Source organism: Strigops habroptila, chromosome 9, assembly GCF_004027225.2.
Source record: "Strigops habroptila isolate Jane chromosome 9, bStrHab1.2.pri, whole genome shotgun sequence".
Taxonomy (NCBI): domain Eukaryota; kingdom Metazoa; phylum Chordata; class Aves; order Psittaciformes; family Psittacidae; genus Strigops; species Strigops habroptila.
The window spans coordinates 4,529,752-4,550,615 of record NC_044285.2 but is presented as its reverse complement, the minus strand read 5'-3'; the positions used below and the strand labels follow the sequence as shown (position 1 = coordinate 4,550,615).

General features: G+C 46.5%; 1 protein-coding gene and 1 long non-coding RNA gene across 2 annotated transcripts in view; one reads left to right on the top strand and one right to left on the bottom strand.

Moving 5' to 3' along the window:
- The window catches only part of LOC115613037, a 44,248-nt gene that overhangs the window by 8,738 nt on the left and 14,646 nt on the right, over positions 1–20,864 (bottom strand). Inside the window, exon 3 of the mRNA XM_030498053.1 lies at positions 12,154–12,277. Within this exon, the coding sequence (XP_030353913.1) occupies positions 12,154–12,277 (124 nt within the window). The remainder of the gene's footprint in view (positions 1–12,153; positions 12,278–20,864) is intronic.
- LOC115612518 lies at positions 5,900–10,494 on the top strand. Its single transcript, XR_003993047.1, has 3 exons — positions 5,900–7,593; positions 7,794–7,971; positions 9,659–10,494. It is a non-coding gene; the product is annotated as an uncharacterized LOC115612518 (long non-coding RNA).

The following is a 20,864-nucleotide window of genomic DNA, read 5'->3' as shown; positions in this document are numbered from 1 at the left end:
CACTCCATAAAAACTCAGGGCAGCTGTCCCACCCGCTGGAGCAGCTTCTATTCTGGGCTCTGGTGTCTGTAGGTATTGTGCTTATTGATTACCTGTGGCTTATTGTCCCCTGACATTGTTAGGGAATATTCTCCTGCTTATAATCACTAAAATTGATACAGACTATTTGAGACCTGGCTGCAGCAGCCTGGCTGCCTCTCCCGGTCAGAGAACAGTGGGATTGGTATGAAATGAAAAGGAAGCTAAAAAAGGAATGTTTAGAGAAGTCACCCAAGTCAGAAAAGACTGGGGGCCTCCCTGACTCTAGCTGTCAATAAGGTGTTAGATAGGGGAAGATTAACACCCTTTAGCAATGACACAGCTGTTCCATTGAAGGTGATAACATGCAATCAGAGGAGGGAAGAGTCTAGCACAGAATAATGAACAGAACAAGCAAATATTAGCAAAAGGGAAGGTTTTAGCCCAAGAAGCTCAAAAAGCTTCTTCAAGCTGATTATTTGAGTGGATATAAATACGTATAAAAACCCACAGAGCCTCGCTTTAGGTCTGCAAAACAAGCTCAAATATTTACCCCTCTTTTTAAAGTCAGACCGGCTCCTAGGAAGAAGAAAAACAGTGATAATGTAGAGAATAAAATCTCTTATCTGCTTTGGCAGTGAGCCTGCAGATAAACACAAAACTCCTACCCCCAAGATGGCACGTAGCACTGGATCTGCTCCTCTGAAAGCACAGTAAGTTGTGATAAGAGAAAGTTTGGGAAGACAATAGATCTAATAGTGGAAAGAACCTCGTATTTTGTCCACTTGTCTTCTGTGCAAAGGAATCAGAACAATTAATTTCTCTGTCTACTGCTAATGGCTAAAGGTAGAAAATAGTGGGTTTATACCTTCAGCTTTTCTGCTCACCTGTCTGAGCTTGTCCACTGCATCAGGAACCCCCAGGTCAGTAAAACAGCAGTGATTTCTGCTGAGGGCTGTAAGACATCAGGGTGCTTAATACAGAGTTAAATATGGGGATGAGATGATGCCGGAAGGGTGCAGTTTCAGTCAGCCAGTTGCCACCTTCACAGAGGCCAGGCTGCCACCATTGTTACCTCTCTGTTCACTCTGTACAAACAGCATTTCTGCAGCCATGTGGCCTGTTCCATGATTAGATTTTGGCTGGATGTGAGCATGATGGAGGGGTCCAACTGAGAGATGGAGGAGAAAATGGGATTACCCCTTTAAAATGGGGTGTAGACTTAAGTAAATCATGAATTGTACTGTGAAGAAAACACAGTCTTCATAGGCAGTACATGGGGGTCTCACCTAACACTCACGTCTGCCTGTGTGCAGAGAGAATCCAAACCCCACGGTGCTCAGAGAGAAGGAACATTTCAGTCGATCTCTACCAAACCCTTCAGAGCCCTGGACTCCTGCTGGGCAGGAACTGAGAACTGCCTGTCTATCCCCTACAGGAGGTAGGGACCCACCAGTCCTTTGCCACCTCACTGCCTGCTCCCCATCTCATCAATTACACACAACCCATCAGGAAAAGAGATTACTCTGAGCCCCCGCAGCCCCAAAGACAGCAGGTCCTGTTCCCCCTGGCCAGGGATGGGCTGCAGTCACGCGTCTCCGCTCCAACCTGCCCCATGGGAGCATCCCTGCACCCTCCATGTCCCTTTTCACTCTACACTGCTTCCCAGGCATCCCGCAGGAGCCGCTTCTAGGAACAGAGTGAGACAGGCCATGCCACCAGCTCACAGAGAGGCGACAACAGCTACATCTGTTCCCTCTCCTCGGCGCTCAGGAGCTGTGACATTGCTATCCGTACAGCCTGAAACAGAACAGGCAGGAGCTCCAGGGAAGAGGAGGGGGTCTGGATGGAAACAATAACAACCACCGGGACATCACCAGCACCAGCAGGAGCAAAAATGTTGCTTTACCACTTTGGAGTGCAGCTGAGCATATGGACAGTCTGGGACTGTTGTCAGCAGCCCAGAATGGGGTAGCTCTGTTCTGGCAAACTCGATTTTTTGTCTTTATGACCAAGGAATAGTTGCATGTTGGAAGCTCTGTAGTTGCTAGGGGAAAAGCCATTAATATGTTGGTGACTGAGAAGTCAGCCAAAGCAAGTGCTGAGATGAAATTACTTTTTCCCACTTCTGCTTCACCCTGAGTGTGTCATCCAGAGTGTTTTCTCTGCTCAGGGTACCTCATGCACACTGTGCTCTGCTAATTTCTTTGTCCTTTTTTGATTTCATTTTTCACCTTTCCCAACCGCGACTCCAAAGAATAACATTAATCTGACAGCCCAGAAACACTTCTTATGTGATAAACCTCTGCTTACTGGCAAAGTAAGAAAGACTGCAGACTATTTTTCTCCTGTAAAAAAAACTTGTCCTAATAGCCTGAAAAGTAAGAATAGCAAATAATAAAATAATAGTGAGATTGTGCTGCTGAATCAAAGCATGAAAATGGCAATACAGCCACAGCAGAGACATCCTATGGAATAATTTATAATTTGGGGATGGGGCCCAAGGGTGCTACCTGGTTTCCAGCACACAAGAGGCTTCTCCCTGCCCAACTCTTGGGGTAAGTCAGCATAATCTCATTCCAGAATAGCAATGTTATTGTCCCTCACTGTAGTTCTACTACCTTGGGCAAGCAGTGGCTGCCCGGGTGAGGCTCTCCCCCCATTTACACGTGCAGCCTGTTTCTCTGTAGCCATCAGCGCAGCCCTCAAATCTTGCCCACACAGATGACAAGTCCAGTACTGGAGAGGTTTACTCCGAACCAAAGTATTCTTATTCTAAAATAAATACATCTGTATATCTGCTGATTTGAGAAGAGAGTTCACAAAACAGTGGACAGAATACAAAGTTAGCATCTCCTAAGCACCCCTCCCTCCAGCTTAGTCCCATAAGTAACAGTGCTGTTATACACAGAAGATGAGATTGGGTTTTGGGGTTTTGTTTTTCAAAAGCCCCCAGTTTCAAAGCAACTGTTCCCAATTCCTGCAAGAAAGTCCCTGAACAGAAATTCCCCTGCGACACAGGAGTATGGCTCCAAACCATTCTTGAATGAAGTCAGTTCTGCTTTGCCTGGTTGTTTGCTCTAACCCACACGACTTACAGCTATTTCCAAAACTGGGAAACAATACAAACCACATTTTGTATGACCAGGCAATATCCTGCACACACAAGTATTCATTAAAGAACAGTCTTGGCACTGCGAGTGCCAGGTTCTGACTCCATTGTGATACAGGCACATTTTTATGCTCCAGAGGAGGTTTTTTCATCATGAGGCACTGAACAAAAGTCAGGAGCAGTTCCTCTGATCAAAAGAAATCTGTGCCAGAGTCTGTAGCTTGTTCACCCCAGCCCTTCGTAACAGCCACTGTTCATTGAGCGGCCGCTCTGCTCTGCAGTTGCCTCTTGAGAAAGGCAGAGAATTCTGCACTGTGAGAGATTAATAACAAATGTGCTGTTTGTATTGGTGGAGAAGGAATTTAACTATTCCTGGGACACAGAAATAGTTGTACAGCAGTTAGCAGTGCTGGGATCTGTCAGTACTTTGCTCATTCCATCAGGATGGGTTAACCTGGCCCTGTTCTGGTGCTGATCAATGTTGTAGCTAGAAATGGTATTAATTTTAATAATGCTTTGCTTTTATTTAACAGATCAATTAAAATAAAAAAATAACCAATACGTCATGAGCAGTTTGAAAGCCTTCTCAAGCTCTTCTCTACAGATCTTGTAGAGACTGTTCACTTACTTAAACACAGGGTGAGGGTAGGATTTCAGCTGCAGCGCTGCATCACCTGTATCTGCTCCCTGACAGTCCTGACATCTCCAAACACACCAAGTGACTTCAGCCTGCTCCCTGTGCAGACACTGTGCAATAAATAAATAGCCATTTTATTATAGTTAAAGTATTAGTCTATTCTGAAAGCTACAAGTGTAGGAGGTGAGTTCTGTGAAGACAGGAACAGCATTTGCTGAATGTACTCTGGATAACTTCAGTCAAACCACGAGTGAGTGTGCTTTGGGTTGAGAGATTGACAGAAAAATGCATCTCTCTTTTCCATGGGACTTGGCTATTTTCCCCCACTGGCTTCCACACTAATTTGGAGCAAGACCACAAACATTTTGACCTTTTCATTAAAGAAAGCAGGCGTGTGTCTCCAAGGCAGTGGGAACCATGAAATACAAAGTTGTGGCTTTTTAGAGAACTGAAGAGCAGCAACTGAAGAGCTGCTGGTAACCTCAGAGCCCCAGAAAAGCCAGGAATCCTGGAGCGCCATCCTTACAACTTGCTGACTTCCAGTGTCTTGGATGTGTGAAGGAAAAAGCCCTGCTGTGGCAGCCCCTGATGAGCATGTAAGTCTCGTGTTCTAAGCTCCTGGCTGACCATCTACAGCTGCTGAACAGAAGCCATAAGTCTTGTAAAACCAAACACTCACTTGAATCTTTCCACTACAGGAAAAAAAAGGCAGCTTGGGATCCAATGTTGCCAAAGCTTCCCAATTCCTGGCTTCTCCCTGGCTTGGCAGATGTATTGCAAAGGAAGGAGGAGCCAATAAGGCCGGTGGCTCCCAGCACCTCCCCAAGCAGCTGTGATAAAGTTGACTAATTGGATTCTGTTGTAACTTACATGTTAGAACTTGAGTTGTAACTCAGCATCTGACCCATCAATTTTCTTTGATGGAAAACTGCTCCTTGAGGGAATTGATCTGCTCCTGTCACTAGTGTCATGATAACCACATGTAACAAATAACCACACATAACAAGTAACCATCAGCTTTATATCATGTTTGGGCATAAAACTCCATGTCCTTCATTAGAGAAGAAATAAATGATTATCCACATTTCACACATGGTGAAACTGAGGCATGAAGAGGAGAGGGTCCCTAAGCAGTGGTGGTCACAAACTCACTGCTCCAGCTGGCTCTGGCTGCCAGCTCTCCTGACTTCTGCTCTTTCAGCACAGGCTGTTTCCATGTCACCACTGCACACAGGCAGCCAGTGGCAAAAGACCATGGACTTGTCTTTCCCACCTCTTGAATATTCAGTAGCAATGCTCTACTATGGCTTCAAATGTTCTGAACTTTTAATTGAAATGAAGGAATTCTCCTCAAGGTGAGGGCAGAGTCAGACCCTTTGTCTGGAAAAAAACCTGGAATCGTTTAAAGAAAATAGCCCTCTTCTTTGATTCAAATGGAATAACTGAAATGCTGTTAATAGCTGTTAGTTTGGTGATGAGAAGCCCTATTTATGAGTCTAAAGAATTAAAGAGAAAGCCATTTAAATTCCTCAAGACCCCCTCCAAAACCTCCTCCTCAACCCCACTGCTGCCCAGCTGACTTTAAACTGCCAACAATGACAAAAAGGGGATGTTGCATCTCTTACAAACAGCCTTTTGTTTGCTGCTCTGACACCTGCGAAAAGCAAAATTGTTATTTTCTTGCTGCTTGTTGCTAGTTTGATGCCCGCTCTGGGGCCCTACATCAGAGACACTGTTCAAAACAGGTTGCAGGGGTCCGTTTCCGTGCTGTCTGCCGATGGTGCTGCCTGAAGGAAAACCATGGAAACGGAGTTTGACAGGCTCGCGGGGACCCACGGCTGCCAGAGCTGCTGCCTTTGAGCGCCTGATGAAGACATCACAGAGCAAACACAACATTAAAACACTGCCGGCTGCTTTGCATCACTTAGAATGCAAATCTCTTTGTTCTGCTCGGCCCTCGCATTTGGTAGCCAAGGAATCTGTGCCGTCATCTAACATGGATTTGACGACCTTTTTTCCTCCCTGTACCACCTTGCTCTCTTCTCTCCCCCCCCCCCCCCCCCCCCCCCAAACCACCATTCCTTGCAGGAGGGAATCTTGCGTGGGGCTGAACATGTGAAATGGCTTTTTGCTGTTTCTGGGATTTCTCCTCCGCACAAATTCAATGCCCATATTGCAGAGTGGAGCAGGCTGCATTGCTTTGTTGCTCCCTGTGTGTTATTTGACTTGGATTCATTTACATGGCAACTCACAGGGGTAAATTTTATGTCATCTTTATGTCCCAGATTAAAAGGCAGAAGTAATCCTTTATTTGAGCAGCATGTCCCTTCCAACCTTCCGGCCATACAGGTGAAAACAGAGGGGAAAAAACCCAGACCCTCCCACCCCCATAATTCCAGTTTCATCATTTTCTATGCTAAATTTGAACTGTGTAGTTATTAATTCCACCCTCCCCTTGTAAGCAGCCTGTAGTTTAGTGTTAGTTTCTGATTGCCTTGGTTAGGGTCACAGCTTCGAAGTGACCCATGCCCTGCTGCTCAGATGTGCCGCTGCGGTAGCTCCTGACAAGAAGAGGGCAGCTGGGAAGGGTTTTGTGCTGGTTGGAGAAACCCTGATCCTAAAAGTACAGCTAGAGACCTTACTGAAGTAGCTTCTTGGGAAGCTTTGGGAAGCTTGTGCTCAAGGGCCCCAGAAGGTAGCCTGTGACCGGTCCTTGCCCAGACTGGAGGACTTGGCAGGAGGTGAGCCATCTTCATGGAAAAATGAAGCTGCTGCCTCCTGCCCAGATCTCTTCCTTATGAAGCTGGTGGCCATTGGGAATAATCCACAGAAAGGCCACAGTTTCGCCACCTTCATTTTCTGTGGGAATCAGTTCTACAACTAGGAACACGGGACAGACCCAAGGTTAAAGACATTGCTAAGTCATGGCTAAGTCCTTTTCCTTTCCTTGCCCCTGCCACAGTGGATGCTGGTCTGTGTCATCTGCGACTCCAGCAAAATTAGGCATTTTCATACAAAACCGGAGAAGAACAGTCTGCCTGGACAAGGTTTTCCAGTGAGCAGCTCTTTTCTGCTTCCAGTACTGGCCCCAAGCTATTCTGGGACTCTTTTCCAGCTACAGCCTGGGTAAAGACATGCTTTACAGCATGGGTTAACTGTCTCTACAGGAACTATTACTGGAAAATACAACTATAAATCTCCATGCAAGTGTTGAGGCCATGTCACACAGTATTTTGGCAGTCACCAAGGAGATCCAGATGCTCTCACTTCTCTCTGCTCCCTAAGCTCTTTTGGGTTATGCAAGTCTTTCTTTCTCCTTTTACACTCTTTGCCATCCTTTTTCTTTCTTCAGGCTGGCTCCTGGAAAGACCTTCCATTTTCTTACGGACTCACTGGCTCTGCTTTCCCGACTCAAATCCCTCTGCAAGACCTTGCAGAAATGACATTTTGTAAAAATCCCCATTTTGAGGCCACATTTTTTCCCTGCCCATTGATGTCCCCTCCGCTTGAATTGCAGGGTTTAGTTTTGACTGTGAGGCAAAGATGGCAGTTTCCCAACTAACCCCAAGTCAGGTCAGAAAAGAAGAATGAAAACCAAAAAGGGGACCCGGAATGTCAAAGCAGAAGACAATCAAATTTCCGTGTCAAAAAGAGGGCAAAACTAAAGATGTGGGACATGCCTGAAAAAATCTTGTAGACAGTACTTTTCCTCTTCCTTTCTCTCACAGTGGGACAAATTCCACTTTTATTTCAGTTCATCTGTAAAACATGAGGAGCCAGCTGAGCATCGCATTGGTTCAGAATGAGGGCAGCTGACAAGGGAAAGGTAAAAGGAACTTGTAACTGCTGCAGTTCTCTCTAAGAAATTATTTCAATGCGACAAAAAAATCAAACTAACTTCCAAAGGATGGAGGGAGGCACTAAGACATCATCTAACATTCCCTGACATAGCAGACTTCAAGGTATAAGTAATGCATTAGTCATTTAAATATAGGCCACCAACTCCTGTTGTCTCATGTCTTCTAGAGGTACTTGATCCCGTTGTCCTCTGGTGCTTGGTTACAAGGACTGCAAACAAGGAGAAGGCAGCTCTGAGAGTCTGGGGGCAGAGTTAATGGTCAGAACTTGGGTGCAGCTGGAAAAGCAGGACATGAAAGAGCAGCTTGGATAGAAAAAGGCTCAGAGCTACTGCTTTAGTTCACACGTAAGATGATGGGGGTGTTTTGGGGGGTGAATTCTAGCTCCCATGCTCCTTTATAAGTGTTGCAGACCACTGTGTGTTACTTCCATTCAGGGACCATGATACCCAAAGAGTAAAGCTGGCACTTCATACACAAGGTACTTTTGAAATGTTCCTTCATTCTCAGAGGCTTAGGAAATTAATCTTCAAGGCAAACTGTAAAAGACTAGATCATGAGCAGCATGTGGAGCTTCCCATGGAGCACCCTGCTCCTCTCTGGCTGCACTTCTTCCTTCAACCCTAGCTCTGTTTCTCCATCTCCTTAACACAGAGAGGTACAATGGCACAAGGCATTTCCCAGGGAACTGTCCCCACTAATTGTGACAATAGTGCTGAAGTGGAGCCTGAATCCCGTCAGCGGGAAAGCCCCCTCACATCCAGACAGCAGCACTGATCAGAGAGTTTGGGACTCCCAGGATGTTAGAATGTGCTATTAGACAGAGAGGGATATTCAGAAACAGTCTAATTAGTTGCATTTTCTTTTCTAACCTCAGTCAAAAACCAGTCAGATTGTGCTTTAGATTTTGACATCCTATTAAACGCAGAACACAGGCCAATAGCTTTCATTTTCCCCTGTGATGCTACAGACTCTTGTTTTTATAGTTTGACAGAGAGACATAATTAGGCCTCAAAAAGGACAAGTCTAGACTATTAGTTCCCCATAGAGGCTCCCTGGAAAGTCAGAACCCACAATTATTCTCCACTTTCCCACTGAGGCAAATTTGTGGATATCTGCTCTCCTGCCTCTGATAGCCTGTTCATAACCTTTAAGCCTTTGACTTTACTTAAAGGGCACAACAACAGACAGGTGTTGGGCTTTCCAAAGGGACCAGAGCAAGGTAAGGACAATATATGGCATCACTAATGCTATAGGTGTGAGTGCTTTTCAGTGCTGCACCCAGAGCAGCAAAGAAATTTATTGCCATATTTCTGCCCCCTTCACTGCTGCCCAACAGAGCTGGGCTTTAGCACAGTAGCTGTCACCAGAGCAAGGCATTTACTGACACTTGTTTCCTGGGGTCCTTGCCCATTCTCCTCCTCTGCTTCTGAGTTACCTGCAGCTTCACTTTTTGTTCCTCAACAACCAGGAAGCAGATTCAGTCTCTGGCTACTACAGATCTCTCCCGCCTTAGTCTTTCTTTGCCAAGTTGTACATACCATTCCCTCTCGCTCTTAGCTTCCAAGTGCTTGGATGGTTCCTGTACCTCTCCTGTTGAGCTGCAACCTTGGGCACACCTGATTAAAATGAGTTCTCAGCCTCAATATGAGCATGGAGCACTGGGCCTTTATTTTTGCAATAGCACCATATTTCAGATGCATCTTCAGTTCATAATCCCCAGTAATCCTCAGATCCTGGTGTGCCTAGCCAGCAGTCCCTAATTCTGTGTAAACCACTTTACAGCTGTCTTTATTATATCCCATGTTACTGTTTTCAAGCCATTTTCCCAATCTGTCCGCATTGTATTGAGTTTTAATCCTATCTTCCAAAGTGTTCCTCAATACATTGCCTGGGAATTCGACTCAAAAGGAGCATCAGCTCCTGCTCCCCCTTGCCACCTGCTTCCCATCACTAACCTGGGTGCACAGTCTGTTCCTGTGCCAGGGATGTGCAGTGCAGGATGTGCTGATGGTGCCTTTTTTTCCCTTGCAGTGTTTTCCTTGCCTGTGTGAGATGTCGAACCTACTCAAGACTATTTTGCTGCATGGAAAACCCTGGACACTTGATACCACAGAAATGAGGAAAAATTCTGGGCAGAGCTTCTTTGCTTCTCAACAAGTGCAACAAAATGTTTCCCATTTCTAATAAACAAGGGTTATTCTTCACTTTGGGTTACCACATCCCTACTAGGCTGCCAACAAAACCAAAACACTCCATCACCCAGCAGTGTGCAGTTGCTAAATATCCCCATCACTGACACTGGCACCTTTTCCAGGCCAAAAGGGCATCAGCCGTGGAGAGCTGTGCAGATGCTGACTGCAGCACAGCGCCCTGTAAGCACTCAATTAGCCCGGCCGCTTGTGCTCAACCTCTCAAGCACTCGGTGGAAGTAAAATGCTTACACGATCCCTCTGCCTACAAGGCCTTGAAATCTTTAGGGGGCCTGGCTTTGCTGCCTGGTTTTCCATTGACAGGCTGATAGAGACATCACAAATCTCTCCAAAGGCCAGTCACTAGGCTTCTTTCAACATCAAAGGTGTCAATGTTCACTCTGCCTCGGAGCCTGGGGCAGTATAAATCACACATGAATATGTGAACTGAGTGTTTGAGGTTAAACTCGCTCTGTATATACAAATATTTCTCCTTGAGTAACTGGTATTATTGTACTGTTTCCTCATCAATGTCAAATATTTTCTATAAATCATAATATTCCAATGGAAAACAAAGCTTTTTATAGGTGAAAAGGGGGAAAAAAACGATGAACCAGGGTGTTGTGGGAAAAGAATAACTGATTTTAAATATACATTGCCATTTTCTTGGAAGAAAAAGCAGTGAACTGAGGAGTTTTTTGTTGCGCTCTGTCAACATCCATCATTAGGTTAATGTTCTCTTGGACTGAATTGAGTCTCCAGCCACAGGGATGTGAATCACATCTTTGGTGTGTCTCTTCCCAAAAGCTCACAGCTGCCCCCCCCACCGCTCCTCCCTGCCCAGCTCCGGCAGCGGTCCGTGGTGCGACAGATGCCATTTCCTGGCCCAGGTCATGGGCTGGAGCAGGCAGCGCCTGGGTGGTGGCTGTGGGGAGAGCCCGATTCACCCTGCCTGGCACAGCTGTGGCACCTCTGGGGGGGGTCTCCACCACCTCCAAACAGGAGACGGGACAGCTGGGGCTGTCAGTAAATTACACTGCACAAAGACAGCTCTCGTGCCTGCCCGGCCTTCTGCAGGCTGGGCCCTGGCAGGAGCTCCCGTGTCAGTGCTACATCAGCACATTTGCACAACGCCTGCACCACTGCCAACTGGCCCTGCCTGCTCCGAGCAGCAGCTGAAAGCACCTGATGCTGCTGCGGAGAGAATTTGGTCCAGCATCTTGCAGGGTATTCAACAGATATCCTGCGGGAGAGAGCGCCAAGACCTCAGGGGTTTTGCTGTTCCCGGGAAAGAAATGGCTATTAAATTCAGGCTGTTGGCCACTCAATAGGCTTGCTCAGCTCCAAGCCTCCCTGCACTCACAGCAGCCAGTTCCATCCCCCTGGTTCAGCAGGGCAGGGAGCGCAGCAGACGGCAGCGTGGCAGCCTCTGCATCCTCCAAGAGCACACAGCTCGTCCGCCCCACCACGGCTGCTGTTGTGCACACCAGAGAGGGATTTTTGCCTTGGGCAGCCACCCAGCCAGCCTCCAAGGCTTTGCACCGAGCAGGAGCAGGAGCTGGGAAACTACCTGGTCTTAAATGGTGTGGGTTTAATGAGATTTTTCTTTATGACCTCTGCAGTAAATTGCCTGTGCTCAGCATTGTGCTGGAGTAAGTAACAGCCGGCAGAAATTGTCGCGAGGCGGTAATTGCGGAGTAGCTGTCGAAGATCTCTGTGCTATCAGGCAGGGATTTTCATTTCATACATTAGTCACAATTTGCATATAATCATAGTCATAGTTGCATATAATCAGTACATCCCTTTGAATGTGAAGAAGGAAAAAGGGGAGAGAGCTGCCCAGCACTGGGGAAATGCGTGTAGTTGCTGTGCGTTGTGTGGATCTCCCCATCACCATTCCAGCCACCCGGGGCTGCACAGCTACCCAAGTCACACACCCCTAACACAAACTCGGGGATTAAGGCAGGAAAAACATGCTTGCCTGACCATTTCTGGAAGGTTTTAGTGAGCATCCGGTGGATTATACACCAGGTTTTCCATTATTACCATTGCCCAAGCTGCAGCGACAACAGATTCCTGACCATCCTAACACAAAGGATTTTTTTGTCCTCCAGAAAACTGTTCATTACAAATATGGGCTCCCCAAAGGGATGGGGGGCAGTGTCTCTGCTTTGCTCAGTGATGCCTAAACACGTGCACCTACAGCATTACAGACACCTCAGTAACAGACATTTTTGATTCACACTGCACTGGCCCCCTTCCTTCTCACTCCCAAATGTCCCTCAGGACCATGCTGGCATTCTGATTGCTGTCAAACGCACCAAGAAGTTTCCTTACCTTCAGATGTCTGAGCTTTTGGATGCTGTATAATGAGTTGGCTTTGGTTCCTGATTCCACTCCTCATTGTTGCAGCCGTCACAGCGTGAGTGAGGATGTGAGCCTGTGCTGTGTGATCTTCACCCTGGCAGGAGAGACAAACACATCAGGGACAGCCACACAACCTGAAAGGTCAGTCACTTCTGTTGGTGTTGCTCTGGCAGGCTGGGGACAGGCTGGTGTCATTGGACAGAAAGGAGCTTGAAAAGTCAGAACTGATGGTCAGAAAAATGCAGAAAAATACTTGGTCCAGGAGATATTCATCACCTTAATCTTTCAGAGCCTGCAACCACAGCCAGAGAAGGACTACGCTCTGGCACACATGTTCTTAATCCTTCCGTGGCACAACAGTGGTAGAGTCAACATTTCAGGCTGTAACTACTGTGGGAATAGTACCTGACCAACACTTTTCTGGTCTGTGCTCTTAGATGTTCCTAGTGAGCCCATCACTCTGGTACCTCCACACCTTAGTCCCATCTCCAGCTTTTCACATAGCAAAAGAGAATGGCTTTCCCTGAGATTTTAAACAAACAGCCTTAAAAGGACCATAATCGGATTTTTCACTCATTCACATCCACTGTTGTGAAATCATGATGTGAAAATCTTTATGTTTCAAATAGTGTTTGACTCCTCCTGGGTTTTTAGACAGGCAGGGAATGATTACCTTGCACCAGTTGTACCTTGTCCATTGACTTGCTGGGCCCACCTCATGTCTAGCTTAAAATCTGCATAATGAAAAGAAAGCCATTTCTTTGCAATCCCTTCTCCTGTTCAAAGCTTCTCATGTGCCAGGTTGTTGGTTTTTAATCACACAAAATGGTATATATTAATGAGCTCTGAAGTTACATAAAGATAGATCTAAAGCATAAAACCACTAATATGCCCTGTAGCATTCAGTGCTTTGAACACGGAAGGCATCTGTGTGAGAGTGTGATTGCACGCAGCTATGGAAACCAGTGCCAAAAAATGAGGAAATGCTGAACAAGTGGTGCAAGATTGGAAAAACCCTGGGAACAAAGATATTCAATTTGCATTAAAGGCCTGGTTTGCCAGCAGCCCGAAGTGTGCGACTTTCTGCTTTCGAATGATTATTTTCTGGATCTGCTGGCAACGTGTAGATGATTGTCTTTATCCTGAAAGAAAACTTCTCTCTCCCTTCAGCCCCCAACAGCAATAAAGGGTGAGCCGGTTCCCAGGTCAGTTGTGGCTATTCCAAACAGGAAAACTTTTGCAACCATGGAAAAGTGCAAGGCCTTTCCTCATCTCTGCCTTCATCCTGAGCAATTCCCTTCTCATTTCCAGATGGTGCCAATTAAAAGGAAGAACCCCTGCCCTAATGGTTGTTAACAAAACAAGCACTATCTGAGACTTTAATGAGTAAAACCAGAGTCACATAATACGCCCAAGAGAAGCCCAAATGAAAAGAACAACTGCAATTGGCAAACACTTGGGTTGCTGCGTCTTCAGATTGTTAAATGCCAGGGTTGGAGATGTGATTTGTGATATGAGGGTTGCCTTCTACTGCCGAGTTCAGTGGGATGCTTTTGAGGCTTAAAGATAAGCGCTTGGAGAAACCATTGCAATCAGTGGCTGGGGCAGTAAAGCAGGGTAGGATGTAATTTATATGAGAAGGTATGTTTCTAATATAGTATTAATTTTATTAATCAGTAGTTGGTAACTAGGATAGCATCCATTCTTTGAAAATACATCAGGTAGTGCTGGTTGGAAGAGCTCACCATCGAGACGTAACTAAAACCACCAGCTAGTTAGAAATGCACTTGGGTTACAAACCAGATTCACATGGTTTATGTCATGGAGAGGCAATGAACTATTTTCACAGATTACCTGAGGATGTAATGGATGAATCTGTCACTTGCAAACCTCACCTCAAGGGCGAGCACCTGCCTAAAGAACATTCTCGACTGCAGCTGTGTGCAGCTTCTGACAGTTCTGAGATTTCTGAAAGCACTGCTATGGGTGTTTCAGCTCTTGGGTAGCAAACCTTAAACTTGCCCTGTTTGTGTAAGCTACTCTTTCCAGACTGGGCACAAGTTAAGTCATGAACTTACATGTGAACTTACAGCTGGGATTTGTGGACCATGGTTTGAAAAACCACCGTTTTCTTGAACCCCAAATTCTGAAGTTGATGGAAGACATGCCAAAAAAATCCCCCCATGCTGTGAGGGGGTCCTTCTGACCATGCAGTCTATAAATCCCAAAAGATGTGTTGGAAGTGCACTTGAGAGGAGTTAAACCATGCAAATGTTGAATCATCTTTTAATAATTTTTTTTTTTGGGGGGGGGGAAATACTGTGGTATTTTTATATTTGAAAATGCTTCCGTTTTTTGGTATGATCATATTTGAAGCCTGAGCACACACCAGCTGGTAGGATTCTACATCAAAACCCATACCATACCCATCATAGCATAAGCCTGTTGAGAAACAAAGGAAGAGATACAAGTATTTCAGACTATTCTTCTATGCTAATTTACAGTATTTGCTCCTTCCATGAAACACCAGCATGGAGCAGAGCAGCTTTAACATGTTCAAGTCACATGAGATACTCCAGTCTTGCTATGAAACCTTACAGTGGGCTGGCCAAGAGGTGGCACTAAAGAAACACTGTGCTGTAATAATTAAGAGAGGGGTGGGCTTCCCCCCACACCCCCATCTTCAGCTCTGATCTGCACAAATGCTGCTGCTCTGAGTACATGACAATAAACAAACCCCAGTTCAAGTTTCTCGGCACACTCTGTACTGTTTGGGCATATGCTGCAACACGCTTGGTCTTCAGGAAAGAACTGGCGGTTCCCCTGCACGAGGAGCTGTAACCCTGACGTGCAAACCTCTGAGGTTGCCTCCCAGCGCTCAGAAACACTCTCGTATCTCTGTTTCTCTGGTACTGCTGATTAAGAAGCCTGTCAACGTCTAGGTACAATGCTCACTTGGGAATGGGATCACTGGGCACTTCTGGCCAGTGCAAATGAGAAACGGTCACAACGATCACTTATACCATGAGCTGATAAATTCCCTCGTTTTAATTTTGCATCAAGATTTAAGAGGACCGAAGCAGTTTGTAATTCAGCATCCAGTGTAACAGTGTCCCTCCCAGCCCAGTAGAAGATCGATGCATGCAGTCAGGAGTGCAAAGCTTCCACAAGCAGCTACCTCATCTGCCTGCTTCATGTAGTACATGTATAGGTACAACTTCACAGTGGGACAGGGACAGAGAGGGGGGGTTGCCCTGTCACAGCAATGGAAACAACACAGTGGATCATAAGAGGATCATAATGAAAGACATTGGAGATAAGAGAAGTGATATGCACGGACCAAAGGTCCATCTAGCCCAGTGACTTCAGATGTCCCAACAGCAAGTACAGGGAGAGAGCAGGTATCATAGGATATGAGTATTTTATGGCACACTCTTCCAGAGGGTTCCTGAACAGGGATGCAAGCAGATCATTAAGTGTAACACCCACCAATTTCCAGCTGAAGTCTCCTCCTTAAACCTCCTCTTCTCCCCACCCTGAAACCACCAAGCTTACAACGTGGCTTGGGAAGCAAAGCAGACGTGCTCCCAGACTGCCTTTCAGAGAACAAGCCTCTACCGTGGCCTGAGAAGACCCAGGGTAAACTGAGAACTCCCTCTGAGGGACATGTAGCTCCTCGTACAGTCCTCATTGCCAAGGAGTCTTCTGTGAAGTTCATAAAGGTTACACCAGTTCTGACAGCGAGGTGACTCCCCCAAGCTCAGAGTCAACTTCTGCTTCCCACACTCCAGGAACTGGGTATTTCTCAGGCTCCCCTAGAGTGTATGCAGCCTTCCAGGTTCTTTGCTGCTGTTGTATTTGCTTTATTATTTATCACCGAGGTGAGACAAGGAACATGAGAGAGATTTAGCAGATCACAAAGGAGAAAACAGAAAGGAGAAGCCGTTCATGGCTGGCTGAACACAAGGATGGGATTTCCTACAGAAAGTCTAGGAAGGTAGACGGGAAAGATCCTTTGGTTTGGAGGAAACCCTGGTGTTTTGTCCAGACACAAGGAGTCAGTTTAGAAAGCAGATTAATACCATACACAAGGATTTCTGAGCCAGCAAAAGAGCTGTGCTTCATGCTGCTATCAGAAAAATTAGAGGCAGCAAAAGGTTACATCATCCAGGTCTTAATCCAGAGATACATGTACTAAAAACCTGTGGCACATGGTTAAATGCTTTGCTGGGTCAGAGACCTAACATGCTCCCTGTCACTGGGACTGTTCTCTATCATGGACGTTGTCTGGGCTAATTAGAGTCTGCTCCTGGCCACTGCAAGAGCAGAACCCAGAGCGTGAATCCTCTGGCACTTCTAAGTGCTGTCAGTGCTTTGCAGATAACACAAATAATAATCATAACAACCTTTGTGTTTGAGGTCTGTGCTCGGGGTGGCTTCAGGGGTGATCAGATGTGGCAGGGAGATTTCCAAGCCAACCAGGACAGCTCCAGCCAGGGCGAAAGATGCCCCAGATACAAATCTGGATGCAGAGTTATTTTTGTGCACTTTTTTACCTCCCCTCCGCCTCCAATTTCTAAGTGTTCTTGTGGATCATCCCTCTCCTGTTCTTGCACTTTAGATGCTAAACTGTGTCTTTGCTGGGTCTGATTTTAGGCTTGCAAAGTACATTTGCTATTTTATGACTGATTTGCATGCACAGTTAACTTGCATGCACCTACACGGTGGCTGATGGCCATTAAGGTGCTCTCCTGCTCCTGGATTCACCTACTCATTGCAGCTGACTTGCCAACTGACAAGGAAGGGACCATCTTGCACTGCTCCATGTGCGGTGCTCGATCCCACTTCCCTCAGGAGCATGCAGAAGCACCACTGCCACACCAATGACATTAATAACGCCACAGTGCTCACTGCACATGCAAATCTGACACATCGTTGGGCATATATTTTGTACATGAAATTCCACAATTGATTTCCCAACAATGCGCTCCACTTTGTTTTCTGAGATCCAGGTTGATTTTTGAAGCCAGTTGAAACATCTATTCCATCACAAAGAAGCTTCAGTTACCTAAGTTGCTACAGTCATGTATCAGTAACATCTGGTTATTAACAATTAAAGTTTATTTGCTTGTCTGCCTTCCCTTTAGTGGTTTTAAGCTCTTTCAAGCCTGCCAGGACGGTGGCTTGCTGGCAGGCGATGGCTCTGAACACTAGATGGCACTTTGCAGCAAGAAAGGTTAAGAGCTTATGCAACTAAATGAAGACCTCATTTACTGCCCTCATTCAGAGGGCAAGACTTCTTGCTCACCGTGTCCTCGCCACCTCGCTGGTGCTAATTTAGTGTTTAGTCCACAGAGAAAATTCTGATCGGCTCCCAGACAAATTCTCGTCTTTACCAAGTGATAAATCTCTGCTGATGTGATTATTTCATGATGAGCTCTAGCTTATATTAATATCAAACTACTTTGTGTTTTGCCTCAAGTTGGAGCATATACATGGAGCACCTGTATGATAACGACTAAGCCAACTACTCCATAAGCTGTAACTCTTCCTCCTGATTAAAAGATAAAAACGGACCCTGCAGTGACTTTGTTGCCATTTACCAAACTGCAGCACCAGAAAACAAGGGTGCTGCTTCGAGTTTATAGATTCCTCCCGCCCCTCATACCAGGCTGTGTCTGGCACTTATTGGATCAGTTCAAAGGGCCAGATGTTGTCCTCGGTTCGTGCCTGGAATTCCCTGGCCCAAGGGGAGCTGAGTGATGCTGTGTTAACCACAGCCACACCACGACGGAGCAAAGAAAACAAGGTCCAGCCCAGCAGAATGGACTCCTCCTGAAACGGTAACAGGGAGACATGCAGGGCTCCCATAGGAAAGGCTGAGGACAAGGAGCTGCCCTTTTCCCTCCTGACACCTGAAGCTTGCAAGAGGGCCAGCATTCACGCGAACGTGGCTCCTTTTATTTATCCCTGAGGGTACACTGGAATAGTAACCCACAGCCAGCCTCAGCCTGCCTTGCAGAGCAGGTACGTGAACATGGTCTGGAGCATCCTCCTCCTCCTCTCCTGGAAGCTGAGGTTTCACCCCACCCTCTTCCAAGGCTGGCCTCCAGGCAGCACCCAGCCCTGCAAGTGCCCTGCAAGCAGGGCAGGAAAGCAGGCTGAGGCCACAGTAAACAACTTGCTGCTATCTATTTAGGTCCAAGGGTAAATGGCCATCGATTACATGGTAAACATGATGTGTAGAAGGCTTAAGGCTGCCCTCAACACACATGAGGAGCTGCAAGCGAGCACCCTCCCAGCATGTGGGCCCCTGTGCAGAGAGTTCGGTCCCCACAGCATGTCCCAGGGTGCCACACTGATGCCAGGGCATCACTTACAGGGCAGTAAAGGCAGAGCTGGCAAGCGCCGGCTCTACACCCAGAAGAGCAGAAAGGTTGTGTCCTGCTGTGCAGTGTACAAACAGCCATGCCACGGCCTTTCCTGAGCCAATGTCCTTCTTCACCTCTTCCTCCAGCCATCTCCCAGATAACATCCAGGGTAAATCTTCCACTAGTGCTACTTCACCTCTTCTGGAAACCTTTTCATTCCTTTTATAGCTGTTATTCCTTTTGATAAAGCACCCACCTTGGCTGTCAACTGTTGCTACTCCCTCAGAGCAGCAGCGCTCCTGCCCAGCCTGATCTTTCCCAAGGTCTTTCTTTTCTACTTTCAACACAGATAATGCACTTCCCACCTTTCAAAGTTTTAGCTTTTTCTTTTAAATTAAAGATTTCTGCATTTTTAAAGTCATTACCTGGATTATATATTTGTCCTCTCATCCTTTCCTATCTCCTTTCCTAGGGCAGTGTTTCATTGCCTGGAAGTATTTCTTCTCCCTTCTTCCGTCAGATCCCACTACCAGGTTCTCTTCTTTTCCCCAGCCACCGGTCAGAAAAGCAACTTGCTTTCCCCCAGGTTCTCTGCTATGCGCTTTCCAAATTAGCCAAGCTGTTAGAAGAGCACATCTGCACAGGTTCCCCTTATTCCAGAAAGAGCTGGATGATTCTCAAAACCAATTACATTTTCTGATCTACCACAAATATTGTCCTCCTCTAATTCAGTAGTTTTAGTTCACATTGCTCTCTCTTTGTTCTGCTTTAATATAGTTTCCCAGCTCCTCGGACAAATTCCAGGCAAATTTGAGAGGACTTTTGTCTAAGGACTGAATAGACATCTTAAATTGTACCCCAGCCCCACAGCCATGGCTGAACAGCACCAGTAACTACTGGGACGCTGCTGCTGGCCTCCACTGTTGGTGTTGGCTTCATCCGAGATGGCTGAGACAGAGCAGGCTGATAACAGAAAGGCGCTGGCCTGGAGCCTGGATGGGGCCACACGTCATCGGCACCAGTCCAACATGGGACCAGCCTGGCTAACCAGCTGGGAGCGGGATGCAGGAGATGGAGGCTGGCTTGGCAAAGGGCTCATTGCTGACACCTAATGCTCACCACCTTCCATAAAACACCCAAAAAGGGCCTCGTCCCACACAGTCTCTGCTTAAAGAACCCTTCCAAAGCAACCAACAGATCGTAGCATATTCTTCCACGCTTCTTCCTCACAGACTATAGCTTTATTAACCTAATAAAGACACTTCAATCTCCTTTCAGTTCAGGAGAATTCTCCCCATTGTTTCCACAGAAATCTCTTGGGATATGCTGCCAAGAGCATGTTTGCTGTCGCATTCCAAGTTGCTTGAAATAACAAAGAATTATCCTTACAATTAAGATCAGGCTGTACAATTTAGATATGTGCCTTAAAAGAGTTATTATTCTCTGCCAGAGATGTATTGTTCTTCCCCATTTAATTTTATTTACTTTTTTAGTGGATGCAACAGTTATGCTGTCATTTATCGGAGAAGAAGGAAACAGCAGCTGCAGAGCTGCATATATAAACTAAACACGATGTGGATGAAGCTATCAGAAGCTCAGATTTCAAGGAGGAGAAGGGGGAAGATTGCTTTTAATAAGATCTCATGTCAGTAAAGTTGTGAGATGGAACGGCAGGGTCTTACCCTATTAAAAATCAGAGTGGGAACAAATTCTTTTCTTTAATGGAAGCGCAGCGTTAGCCGCATGCCCACAGACAGAGGCCTTAATTTAAAAAGTAAAAAGCAATTTGGTCATTGATGTTCAGACGTCGGGTGCTCCGCAGAGCATGCCGAACACACTCAGTTCTTTTTAACCCTTTGGCTGTGAGACCCATACTCTCAGCACAGGAGAGGCAAAGCCAGGCTGTATTTATCCTGTTGAACAGGACTCTTTTCCTCTGTCTGATCCCGGGAAGGCAGGTGGGAGGCCAGCGTCTCGCTCCCAGCTCTGACGCTGCTTTGTTGTGTTCGCTCGGGTGAAGCGTTTCACTCGCCATCAGTACAAACACAGATGCTGATGCTATCAACGGCTGCTACTTGTTTGTTTATTCATCTGTACGAAGCCGGTGAGTAGGAACCCCCCCAAATACAAGAGCACCAGAGCAGAGGGCTGTGCGAGAGCCAGCTGCAGCGGTGTTCTCCAACAGGACGCCACTGCCATGACACAAATGTGCCCCATCCCTCACATGCGCCTGGCAGGATGCCTGGAGTGCTCTGAGGATGTACAGGCAGTGAAAGGTCTGTCCTATGCAGACTGGGGCTTGGTGGCCTG